Source organism: Etheostoma spectabile, unplaced genomic scaffold (genome assembly GCF_008692095.1).
Source record: "Etheostoma spectabile isolate EspeVRDwgs_2016 unplaced genomic scaffold, UIUC_Espe_1.0 scaffold00008224, whole genome shotgun sequence".
NCBI lineage: Eukaryota > Metazoa > Chordata > Actinopteri > Perciformes > Percidae > Etheostoma > Etheostoma spectabile.
Genome location: NW_022603569.1, coordinates 17721 through 31074, shown reverse-complemented (window position 1 = coordinate 31074; position 13354 = coordinate 17721). Strand labels below are relative to the sequence as shown.

Sequence of the window (13354 nt, the reverse complement as noted above, 5' to 3'; positions counted from 1 at the left end):
ATGGTTGATCGTAAGAAATTCTTTCATATTGGTACTAGTTTTGCTTGAATACTGTGACAACACATATCCTGGACTTGATATGGAGGCACTGACTGTTAGTCTGATCTTCTGAATTTTGCCTCCTTCTTTTGAAGGAGGAGGCAAAGTCATTGCAGGCCTTGGTAGATAAAAGTTCAGATGCTACTGGTACTGGAGGGTTTGTTAACCTATCAACAGTAGCAAACAAAGCACGTGAATTATTATTGTTTCTAGAGATAATATCAGAGAAGAAGGACCTTCTTGCATTCCTCAGTTCCAAATTATAAATGCAAAGTCTCTCTTTATAGCTGTTATAATGGACCAGGAGATTTGTTTTTTGCCACCTTCGTTCAGCTTTCCTACACTCTCTTTTTTCTGTTCTCACCAGTAGGACATTTCTCCATGGAGATCTTTTCTTACCAGAGACAACTTTGACCTTAGTGGGAGCAATGGCATCAATAACATTTGTAATTTTACAGTTGAAATTATCTACAAGCTCAGTGACTGAGAGCCCAGAGAGGGCGGGTGTGGAGGAGAAAAGCTGAATAAATGTTTCACTGGTGTTTTCAGTGATATACCGTTTTCTGATTATCTTTGTTTGGACACTTTTGGGCACAGAGATAGTGCCGTTAAAGAAAAACTAGGAATGATCTGAGAGAGCAACGTCAGTCACCACAACCGTGGAAATGTTCACACCCTTGGAGACAATCAAGTCCAGAGTGTGTCCCTTATTGTGCGTGGGCTCCGTCACATGCTGAGTCAGTCCATAGTTCTCAAAAACACAACACAGTTCTTTGGTCCCCCTGTCCTGGGGGTTGTCAACATGAATGTTAAAATCACCCACAATGATTACACAATCAGAGTTAATACAGATTATAGACACCAGTTCAATGAAGTCATCAATGAAGGTTGCACAATATTTCGGTGGCCTGTAGATATTTAGAAATATCGCTTGAGGGGAAGATCTAAACTGAAGAGCCACATATTCAAAAGAAACAAAATTCCCATAACATATTTGCGTACAGTGGAATGAGTCATTAAACAAAATGGCGACTCCACCTCCTTTCTTATTCACTCTATTCTCGCTCATAAAACTGAAGTTAGGGGGAGCAGACTCGATGAGAACAGCAGCGCTGTTATTATGGTCTAACCAGGTTTCAGTTAAAAACAGAAAATCTAGATTGTGTTTTATAATAAAATCATTGATCAAAAGTGATTTTCCTGCCAAAGACCTGACGTTTAGTAAGGCTAGTGTTAGTGTGTTTTCATTTTTTGGGACAGGCTGTAGCTGACGAGGAATGGATGCTAAATTTGCTAAGTTAGCAGTTAAGTGCTTATTCACCATTCATTCATTCATTCTTTTCCTGTTACCTATCACAACATAAATTGAGGAAGAGTTGAATCCACAGGGCCCAGGCTTGTCTTGGAAAGAGTCATTAGTATCACTAGTCCTGCAGCCAAAGCCCGGCACATATCAGTTAGTGCTTGCTGGATTTTGCACACAAGCGTCCTTATCAGTCTGGGGGGAAGGAGTTTGCTGACCTTTTGGGAGAGGTGCTTGCCGTTTTACTTTTGCCCGGGGTTGAGCCATGGGGGTAGGAAGGGGTGTATAATTGGGAAATAAGGGAAAGGGTGTGTGGAGACATCAGTGGAGACATCAGTGGAGACAGCGATGAATCCTCATAGGGTTCGGGGTTGGTAAAGGGGTTTGAGGGGTGCTGGACGGGTGAAGAGGGGAGTGGAGGTTTCGTGTCTGCTCTGTGGTCTCCCATGGTTAAATCTTTGCACAGGTGGGGGCTGTGCTGGATCACTGCCGCACTTTGTTGTGTCTTCCTTTTGTTTTGATTCGTCTTGTCTCGTGTCCTTGGCAGAGGGAGCAGATGTGTAGCGCAGAAAGTAAAGTAGATTAGAGGTGAACAGCTTTACTCCTGGGTTGTTAAGGAAAAGTCTATCTGCTTTAAAAAAGATGTTCTCGCTCCCAGAAAATGTTTAAATTGTCAATGAACTGCAGAGAATGGACGGTATATTCAGCTGAAAGCCATTTGTTTAGTGCCAACAGCCGGCTGAATCTCTCATCTCCTCTTCTCACTGGCGGGATAGATAGATAGATAGTTAGATAGATAGATAGATAGATAGATATGGGACCACTGATAAACACATCTGCGTTTAGGGGGGTGACTGTGTCCAGCAGTTCCTTAAAGTCCAGTTTCTGCAATTCAGACTGTTGCTTTACGACATCATGTGACCCGATATGCAGAATAATGTTCTTCACAGTTGGGTGTGCTGCCACGATATCCGGGATTCTTTGGGTCAAGTCAGACACCGTGTCTTTGGGAAAACAGAGTATTTTGGTGTTTTTACTGTTTTTTAATCTTTTACAGCAGAGTCACTAGGGCTGCACGATTATGGCCAAAATGATAATCACGATTATTTTGATCAAAATTTTGATCGCGATTATTTGTTGATTTTAACCAAAACAAATTTCATCGTCACGTAGGCTATTTATAACTGTGAGAGGGAGTGTGATGGACGCTACTCACAGAGAGATGGCTGATCATTATGAACGAGTCCAGCACGGGTCAAATGCCGGACACACACGTTGTGTGTATGAAACGTCTGTATCGTCACTGTGCTGCATTTTTATTAACTATGATATTCTGGCCATGGGTCACATCTCTGGCCCAGGTCCAGCAGCTCCGTCTCACAAGCGGTTACTCTACCAACTGAAGTTAGTTGCATTCAATAACTTGTTTTTTGCCGTGGCGGCCGCGATAGCAGAGTTACCATGGAAACACTGGTACAAATACAGGTTTGCCCCTTGTATTTAACAATATACAGCTGTGTTAATAAAAAACTAAAACTGTGGACAAATGTCAGAAGTGTGGACCGCCGCTGTGTGGCCGGGCTGCTCGGAGAGTAGAGGAGAGAGAGAAGATGAGATATTCAACAGACATGGCTTTACAGACAAAATGGGTCATGTAACGCAAAATTAAACCATATCCATATAAACAGCATTGTAGCGGATGCGAGGACATTAGCACGGGTGCGTCCTAGAGGAGCTAACAGCTAACAGACGCTACTAGCTAACAGCCAACAGATGCTACTAGCACCGACTAGCACTGCTCTCTGCTGGGACAAAATGTTGCGTTTACTGGTAAACTGGTAAACCTTGAGACCGACGTATAACTGAATGCTATCTGTTGAGTTTTCCTCACGCTACTCTGTCCTCTGTGACTGTCTACATCTAGAAACTAAGCTGCACAGGGTGCAGTGAACTACTCTGACTGGCTCATGATCAGACAGTAGTTACCGGAGCAGTAGATTGGCTTTGCAAAAACCCCGGAGCGTTCTATAAAATGACGCTTTAAAAAAAATAATCGCTCGATCACGCAAATTTGATCGTGGGAAGTCAAAATCGTGATCGCGATTAAAATTTGATTAATTGTGCAGCCCTAAGAGCAGAGATGGCAAAAGTACTCACTTTCCGTACTTAAGTAGAAGTACAGATACTTGTGTTAAAAAATACTCCGGTAAAAGTGGAAGTACTGATTAAACTTCTTTACTCAAGTAAAAGTAACAAAGTACAGGCTTGGAAATTTACTTAAAGTATAAAAGTAAAAGTAGCCTTGCCAAAGCTACCTGAAGCACACAAATGTTAGTAGAGAGATACGGAGAAACTTCAGTGGACATGGAGGACATGTCTTTATATGGCAATGGCTACATTTTAAATGGATGTCTGCTAACAGGCTTAAAACATAACATATATGATTATAATGACAGAGACTGGGACTCCAGGTTAATAAGATTCTGACTCATTAACAAGATATGAATTCAGTTGTGATTCTGTGAGAATTCACAGATCCAGTTTTTATTTTTAATCTTTCCCCCTAACATAAAAATGAATCTACATTTATGTATGTGCTCAAATATGGCTTCTGGAAATAAAATAAAGGATTAAAATATGAATGACCAAACAGACATTAATGAAGAAGATCCCCAGCACATTGGCCAGGAGTCCTTCTTGATGCCTACTGTCTCAAACATTTCTCTCAGATAAGGCGGAGGATGATGGGAATGTCTTGCTGTTTTCTTCATTTTCAATCATGTCGCCCTCCATACTACTATGTGCTAACATTAGCGCCATCCATGCTACTATGTGCTAACATTAGCGCCATCCATACTACTATGTGTTAACATTAGCGCCATCCATACTACTATGTGCTAACGTTAGCGCCATCAAGCCTCAATGATTTGCTGTGAGTTAATGCAGAATCTGTTGAGTTGTCTTAGTCGTGCGTCAAATGCAACATACAGTAGATGTATTCCCATCCATTTAGACTGAATATGGTATTGATGACGTAAACAATAATAACAATAACTCCAGTGAAATGATGTGAAGGTTGAGGACTAGATTAGGACTAGATTAAAGATGATTCTGGTGTCCAACTTGGCCCCAGGTGTGTCTGTTAAAACAGACGGAGACGACTTCTCTCTAGCTAAGTTTCCATCCACTTGTCAACTGAACTACAGTATCTCAAGTTCGGTCAAAAAAAAAAAAAAAAACTCATGCGAATAGAGCAGGTGAAAGTGTTGATGCTTCATTAAGACCAACCTGCAACCTAGCTAACATGTGAAGACCACACCAGAACCACTAGCTAACAGGTGAAGACCACACCAAAACCACTAGCTAACAGGTGAAGACCACACCAAAACCACTAGCTAACTTACTTTAAATGTGAAGAACTATAGACCAAAAACAGGCTTAAATGAACTGAAAACATGAGTTATACGACTTACAGTTCTCAGAGACGCACACACACAATCTCAGCTGGTTGTCCTCCGGACAGCTGGTCTCCTTTTCATTTCTCTCACTTATTTCTCCGTGTGGCGCGTGTCCGCGCTATTTTCCGACATAACCTCTTGTACAAAACGAAAGTAACGAGCCAATTTTGTAAAATGTAAGGAGTAGAAGTAAAAAGTCGCCACAAAAATAAATAGTAAAGTAAAAATATCAGAAAAATCTACTTGAGTACAGTAACGAAGTATTTGTACTTCGTTACTTCCCATCGCTGCCTAAGAGTCACCCACAATCAGGGTTTGAGGCCCAGTTGTTAGTTTTTTACTTTTTGAATTGCTCTCAGTCATTACCCTGCTGTGTGGCGATAAGACGCAGTCCCGGTCATCAGATGGCTGTCCAGCGTCCTGCAGCAGAGGAGCAAATCTGTTATCCAGTTGCACACCAGGTGGTTGGGGGGGTGAATTTTGTTGCCTATTTTGCAGTTGTCCACGGCTATGTCCTACTAAGTACAGGGGTTGAAGAGGCGCTCTGCCTGGATGATAATGCAGGCCAGCCGGTCATAGAAAGGAGGCACCTTGCTGCTAATTAGCTTTAGCTACAGTCACTGTAGGACACGCTCATGTAGAAAAATGTTAAAATATGGCAATAGCCTACTATGTCTACAAAATATGTATAGTCCAGTGATTTATAAGAATCCAAGAGCCGCTGCTCATAGTTTCTCTCAGAGGAAAAGCAAGATTATCAACAAAAATATCCAAGCAGAGGAAGGAGCAGGAAGCAAAAGCGTCTGCACTGTTAGAAGCAGGGAATCAGTCAAACTATGTTCCACAGACATGCTCTAAATGTGGACATAGTTTCTAGTTTAAAATAGCACCTCACTAACTCACTCTCTGTTTTTCTGTTTAGAAACGGAGAGGAAGAGGAGTCAAACATCATCGCTGTCAGCACTGTGACAAAACCTTCACAGCATCAAGATATTTAAAGATTCATCAGAGAGTTCACACTGGAGAGAAGCCGTACAGCTGTGATCAATGTGGGGCAGCTTTCACACAGCAGAGTTCCCTAAAAATACATCAACGCATTCACACTGGCGAGAAGCCGTACAGTTGTGATCAATGTGGGGCGGCTTTCACACGACGGGGACATCTAAAAATCCATCAACGCATTCACACTGGAGAGAAGCCGTACAGCTGTGATCAGTGTGGGGCAGCTTTCACACAACAGAGTGCCCTAAAAATACATCAACGCAGTCACACTGGAGAGAAGCCGTACAGCTGTGATCAATGTGGGGCAGCTTTCACAAAGCAGAGTGCCCTTAAAATACATCAACGCATTCACACTGGAGAGAAGCCATATAGCTGTGATCAATGTGGGAAAACGTTTTCTTGTAGTAGTAACCTTAAAGTTCACCAGCTCATTCACACTGGAGAGAAGCCGTACTGCTGTGATCAATGTGGGGCAGCTTTCACACAACAGAGTCACCTAAAGAGCCATCAACGCATTCACACTGCAGAGAAGCCGTACAGCTGTGAACAATGTGGGGCAGCTTTCACACAACAGAGTCACCTAAAGAGCCATCAACGCATTCACACTGGAGAGAAGCCGTACTCGTGTGAACACTGTGGGAAAACGTTTTCTTGTAGTAGTCACCTTAAAGCTCACCAGCGCATTCACACTGGAGAGAAGCCGTACTGCTGTGATCAATGTGGGAAAACTTTTTCTAATAGTGGTACGCTTAAACAACACAAGCGCATTCACACTGGAGAGAAGCCGTACAGCTGTGATCAATGTGGGAAAACTTTTTCTGATAGTGGTTCGCTTAAACAACACAAGCGCATTCACACTGGAGAGAAGCCGTACTGGTGTGAACAATGTGGGAAAACCTTTTCTCGTGGTCATCACCTTAAATCTCACCAGCTCATTCACACTGCCTCGTTGTGAACATGTTCCAGAGCCAAGCTGTTTCCTCCTCCTCATGCCCTGATAGCTGTGTTGTTATATTCTGATCTTCTCTCCACATTGAAGGCTGACCAGCAGTAACTCTAAATTCTTAACAGCATGTATGTTGTCCTGGCTATGACTACATATTACGCCACTTCCCTTTGAAGGGGTAGTCCTGTCATTCATGTAAATAGTTTTAACCCTCTGCTTTGAACCGGATCCCACACGCCTCTTCAGTGGATCAGATTTAAGTCTGACCCTTCAGTCCCATTAAAACAGCCTGTTTGATTCAGGGTGAAGTTGAAGAGCTAAAGAAGGCCGTGGAATTTGGTCAAAAGCTCCAATAGAGAGAATGTAATGTAAGTTGTGTTGAGAATAATCTGTTAAAGTTGTGTTCCCATTATTTTTTGGTGTCTGCCTTATACATATTCTTTTTATTATTCTTAGTTTAACATGATCTTTTCTTACTTTGTTTACCTTTTCATTTAATAATCTATATTTTACATTTTAAATGAACTCTTTGTTTTTTCTGTTTCTCAAAGAGGTTTAGGATCTGTTGAATTTAGTTTACTGTAAAACTGAGAACTATAAATTCATCATCTTACTTTGATTTTCAATTAAACTGAACAAAAAATACCTAGTGGCATTGTAAACTTTGTTGAAGTAGTTACTTCAGGGGACTTCAGGTGAGGCTGCCACAACAAGTGCATGTCCAGGAAGTCGAAAAAAGATGTTCCAAAGAAGGGTGATTCGTCATTGACTGCCACCCCGCTAACGCTTGTGCTAGGAGAACACAGGGCTTTGCTTTTGACTAAGTTCAAGTCTCTCTTCCAAGCCAGATTTCCAAACTCAAGGCAAGATTAGATACGGTCCAGACTACTATATTGGATCACCAACAACTTTTTTCATCACTGGAGTCACTTGGCTACACTACGAGCCAGGACATGAAAAATGTGGAGTCTAAGGTGAATGATAAGCTACATGCTAAACTTCTTAATCCTGAAAACCGACACCGACAATAAAACGTAAGAATAATCAGCCTCCCTGAGAACATCGAAGGGGCAGAACCAATGTTTTTCCCCCTCAGCTCCAAGCTGAGGTCCTGGCCGAACAAATGCTGGACTCATCTTTGAGTTGTCGTGTTGCAGTTTTACAGATTCTAGACTCAGGAGTTGGTTGTATGCGAGGCTCGAAGGCTTTGTGGCAAGCTGACATACAAGGGTGTTCCGATCCACATCTTTGAGGACTACCTGTCCAAGGTGGTCGAGTAACAATCCGCATATTGAGATGTTCTGAAACATCTCTATAACCTGGGCCTTAGACCTACACTGCGCTTCCCAGCCAAGTTGTTTATTAGAACCGAAGACGGACTGAAACGGCTAATTCCCCCTGAGGCTACCCAGGACCTCATCTCCTTCTGGGGCCGACTCAGCTCGGGACCTTTTATTACTACTATTATTAGGCCTTTCTTGTTGAGCCCCTGCCACTCAAAATGTTTCACAAAAACTTAACAAAACCCTTTATACAAATAAAAGAGAATGCATGTGCACATGGTGAGACAATCTGACAATCATAGGCTATGAAAGCATATATTCTTTATTTTGTAGGGAAATATGAAAGAGAGAAATGAAAGTCCATTCTTTATAAAGCCCTACTTCCTGTTCCTCCCTTAAGGGATTGGTAACCCTAAGAATCCTGAAAGTGATACCCAACAACAAGTAGTTCTGTCATCTAGATATTTAGAATATGAATGCAGTTTGATTATGACATGCATTTATTATAACTCTCCCTCTATCTGTGTGCATTCATGTCCCATTAATGCATGTTACTAACTTAACTTCTTCCCCGGAGTTCTTGTGCTTTCTTGTAGATTTCCTTGGATTGGGGCACCTGGATCGTGTTTCCAGCTGCTGCCCTGGTCCTGCTAAATGCACTAAATACATTGTTTAAAAAATACCACTGTAGAAGAGCTTAAATGTGTCTGGCACCTGTTAGATCACAAGAAACATTTCCACATCTCCAACACAGAACACAGGTGGGTAACAAACAGCAATGATTAGCCCCTCCCCTCAGGCAGGTAGGGGGGAAGAAGCAGGAAATAAAATTACTTTTCTAATTGGCTGACATCTGTTGGACAGGCTTTGACGTAGTTTTAGACTTGAGACCTGGACTCTGGACTTCTGAAGGTGTGTCGGTGTCCTCGGATCAGATGCACACAGACACCCAGACGGACGAGGAAGAAAAGTAAAGAGCAGCTTGGTCTCTGCCGGCGTTTCCTGGACACACGGAGGTGGACAGAGTCTGGAAGTGGACCTGAAGAGTTCAGCAGGTGAGAATCCTACCAGAGGAATTTGGAAATGTCTGATAATCAGGATCACTTTGATCACATCGTGATATGTCGCTGTTTAACTGGACAGTAGAAAGGGTTCTTCATGCTGATTGGCTGATTCAAAACATCGATTTGATGCTTGCAGATATTCTTCAGAACTTCTCTCTGAGGTAAATGACGTGGATCTGGTACTGAGTGCTCGGCCCTAAATAGCCGATAGTAAGAGGCTTCTGAACCCTTTCTAGATGAACCAGAGCCAGCCAAGGGTGGGAGAGACCTTAGTGGCTGCTGGGGGCCCCTCAGCTGTCAGGGGCCCTTCAGGAAGAGAAAATGTGAAAATAATAATTAGGGCTCAAGCACCGAGACGCTATGTCATTGAATGAGGACCGACGGGTTAGTTAATGAGTAGTTACTGATTAACTGTGATCCAGCACTAATGATGAGGGACTGTATTATGCTTCATACTGAGTGGTTAATCATTAATGATTATACAACAGTAGATCCATCCAGACGATGTGATTGGTCAACATTTAGAACGAGCTCAGATCACACACCCAGAGCCATTTGAGCACCCGGCACATCACTTAAAGTATCACTCCGCCATTTCTGTCAACATTAAATAATAAAAAACAGTTTGAAAACATTAGTATTCATGTAAGTTATTGAGGAACCACACTGGAACGCGCAGCATCTCTCCAACTAGTCTATAAAGAGATTCATGGGATTGAAAGACTTATTTGCTACAACGCTCTGAAGTGAAATGTTTTGGGTCAGCTGTGCCGGTGACGGCGCCATCTAACAGACGTACAGGAGATAAAGGATTTCTCTCAGCAGATATTGTAGTTATAACCGGATAGAGCGAGCAAAGCAGTTTGGTGATTATATATTACGGTAATTATTCAGTTTGGGAAATCCCAACGATCTCTACAAAGCTAATGTTAGCTTACAATAGCTGGCTGACTAAACACGGAGGGACTAGAAATCCTCTCTCTTGATTATTTATTTTGAGACCAAATTGCCGCACAATATGAATACAGTTAATTATAATATATATATATATATATATATACATATATGTACTTTTATGTTGTTGGTACCAGTTGTTGTATGGGTTAGCAGTGCGTGCTGACATGTCTCTCAGCAGAGTCAGCAGCTGTCTCGTGTTCCCAGAAAGCAAAGGTCCTTTCCTGCTGTAATCTCCACTTCTTTTACAGTCGTCTTGTTAAAATGTTTTGTGCCATAAAACCAACCCTCGGCCCGGCTGCTCCTCCATGTAATGCTGCGGCTTGCTGGTCTCGTGTGCAGGTCATGAGTCAGATTTAATCAGCACCAGGAAACCAGTTAGATCTGAATCTCCACTGACTTCCCTGCTGAGATATGAGGGAGTGTCACCACGTCTCCATCAGCCTGAACACCTGATTCTCTGAACCTGGATCAGCTGTTTGTTCTCTGCCTCTACAAAACTACTCCGAGCCGTTAGTGAAGACAGAGAGTGCCAGCAGGGGGCGCTGCAGCAGCACCCCCCACACCCTTCCACTAAAACTCAAACTTTGAATAACTTCATTGTTGAGGTCTTTAGATTGCACATCAAAACAAGTTCAAGTTGATTCTAATTCATCTGAAGGAGGAGATTGTTTAAGTGTGACTCCTTGAAATGAGGGTAGAGTCTTTTTAAATGAGTCAGCAAGCTAATAGCAAAGCCTCAATTTACTTTTAATGTTCTCAAACTAAGAGAGATGTTCTCCTGTCATCCTAAAATGGTCAGAAATCTAATCCAGATGCATTGAATTTATTTATTTTATTTATTTATCCTTTATTTAACCAGGTAATACCAGATGCATTGAATGAATGCAGAGGAGGAAATAGTGCCCTTCTCCCCAGAATTGTCTTGAGGAAATGTTCATTTATTTGTACTTTAGAACGTAAACATTGAGAAACTCTCATCTACAGGTCTGTATCGCAAAATGAATAAAGAGATAGATACCTGTCGGGGCAAACTTACGGGAAAATGCTCCACTCATTCCCATCAGACGTGTTAAGCTTATAGAATAACAACATAAGACCAGTTTGGAGAGAGTGAACTCAGTATCAAGGTGATTAAGAGTTTTGGACAGACAATTTTACTTGTTGCTAAAGTAACCGTAGTCTGTAGGCTGAGATCAGTCTGTTCACAGGTTTTGAATCTAATGTTTCTCTTTCTATTCCCACTATGTGTAGATATGGCTGCTTTCATCTCTGAGATGGTCGCTCAGTTCAGACAGTCAGCTCAACAGAAAGCCAGCAGCAGCAGCTCAGAGCAACAAGTGTCCAAACCAGGAGAAGTTCCCTGTGACGTCTGCACTGGAACCAAACTGAAGGCCCTGAAGTCCTGCCTGGTGTGTCTGGTCTCCTACTGTGAGACTCACCTGGAGCCTCATCTGACCATGTCAGGTCTGAAAAGACATCAGCTGATCGACCCTGTGGAGAACCTGGAAGGCAGGATGTGTACGGAGCACGATAAACCTCTGGAGCTGTTCTGTAAGACCGACCAGACATGTGTCTGCATGCTCTGCACTGTTTTAGACCACAGGACGCATGATGTTGTTCCTCTGAAAGAAGAATCTGAAGGAAAGAAGGCAGAGCTGGGGAAGACAGAGGCTGAAATTCAGCAGATGATCCAGAAGAGACGACTAAAGATTCAGGAGATCAAACACTCAGTCGACCTCAGTGATGAAGATGCAGACAGAGAGATAGCAGAAGGTGTTCAGGTCTTCACTTCTCTGAAGGAGTCTGTTGAGAGAGGCCTGAATGAGCTCATCAACACCATCAAAGAGAAGCAGAAAACAACAGAAAAACAGGCCGAAGCTTTCATCACAGAGCTGGAACAGGAAATCTCTGAGCTGATGAAGAGAAGCACTGAGGTGGAGCAGCTTTCACACTCTGAAGACCACCTCCATCTTCTCCAGAGGGTCCAGTCCCTAAACATCCAACAACCTCCACCCACCAAGGACTGGACAGAGGTCAGGGTCCGTCCATCATCATATGAGGGGACTGTAGTGAAAGCTGTGGTTCAGCTGGAGGAGACACTCAGTAAAGAGATGAAGAAGCTGGCTGAGTCTGAGCTGAAGAGGGTCCAGCAGTATGCAGTGGATGTGACTCTTGATCCTGATACAGCACATCCTGCTCTCATCCTGTCTCATGATGGGAAACAAGTGAATCTTGGGGATGTGAAGAAGAATCTTCCAAACCACCGAAAGAGATTTTCCAACCATCCTTGTGTTTTAGGAAAACAGAGTTTCTCTTCAGGCAGATTTTACTTTGAGGTTCAAGTCAAAGGAAAGACTGAATGGGATTTAGGAGTTGCCAGAGAGTCGATCGACAGGAAGGGAGACATCAGGCTGAGCCCTGAGAATGGTTACTGGACGATATTGTTGAAAAAGAGAAATGAGTACAAAGCTCTTGCTTCCCCTCCAGTCCTGCTCTCTCTGAAGCCTCGGCCTCAGAAGGTGGGGGTGTTTGTGGACTATGAGGAGGGTCTGGTCTCCTTTTATGACGTAGATGCTGCAGCTCTTATCTACTCCTTTACTGGCTGCTCCTTCACTGGGAAACTCTTCCCATACTTCTTTACTGGTTATATTTATGGTCGTAAAAACTCTGCCCCTCTGATCATCTCTCCTGTCAGAGTAAACTAATCAGAACCAGAATACTTTGTTGATCCCCTCAGGGAAATTGTTAGTTGCAATTGCTCACAGTCAGGGTAAAAAGTAAGAAATAGAAAAAAGATAGTTAATAAGTGTATAAAGTAACATAGCTACAGTACATTGCAAGAAATAAAAAGTTAAGCAGAGGTAAAGGTCCTTTAATGGTAGATACGGCCATGGTTAAAAGATTCTGTTGCTAAATGCTATTGAAGTATAGTGTAAATATAGAGTACAGTAGGAACATAAAGTACAGCGTCAACATGAGTGGCATCAGTGAATAAATATATATTGCACATGTAACTGAGTGATTATTAGACATAACTGTCCAAGAATATTGAGATTCAGATGTAGACGTGTGTGTTATTAGTCCAGTTGTGACTCTCTAAGTGTGTAATGCTTGAGGAGGAGTTATATAGTCTGATAGCCACAGGCAGCAATCACCTTCTGGGGCCCTATTTGGGTGGGGGGGTCTCAGCCAGTGTGCTATCGAGTGGGGGGGGGGAGTTGTAGATAGTGTTATAAATAACATTCTCCTCTCACTTATTTCATTTATTGATTTATTTCTATTTCCTGTGTTGATTGATTTAC

At 42.6% G+C, this 13354-nt stretch overlaps 1 protein-coding gene across 1 annotated transcript; it reads left to right on the top strand.

The window, feature by feature from the left end:
* The first annotated feature begins 11317 nt into the window (after nucleotides 1–11317).
* Nucleotides 11318–12908, top strand: LOC116678810 (E3 ubiquitin-protein ligase TRIM21-like). Its single transcript, XM_032508529.1, has 2 exons — nucleotides 11318–11443; nucleotides 11702–12908. Exons 1-2 carry the CDS (start codon nucleotides 11327–11329, stop codon nucleotides 12755–12757), a joined length of 1173 nt encoding a protein of 390 aa, XP_032364420.1. The 5' UTR covers nucleotides 11318–11326; the 3' UTR covers nucleotides 12758–12908.
* Nucleotides 12909–13354: the final 446 nt, after the last annotated feature.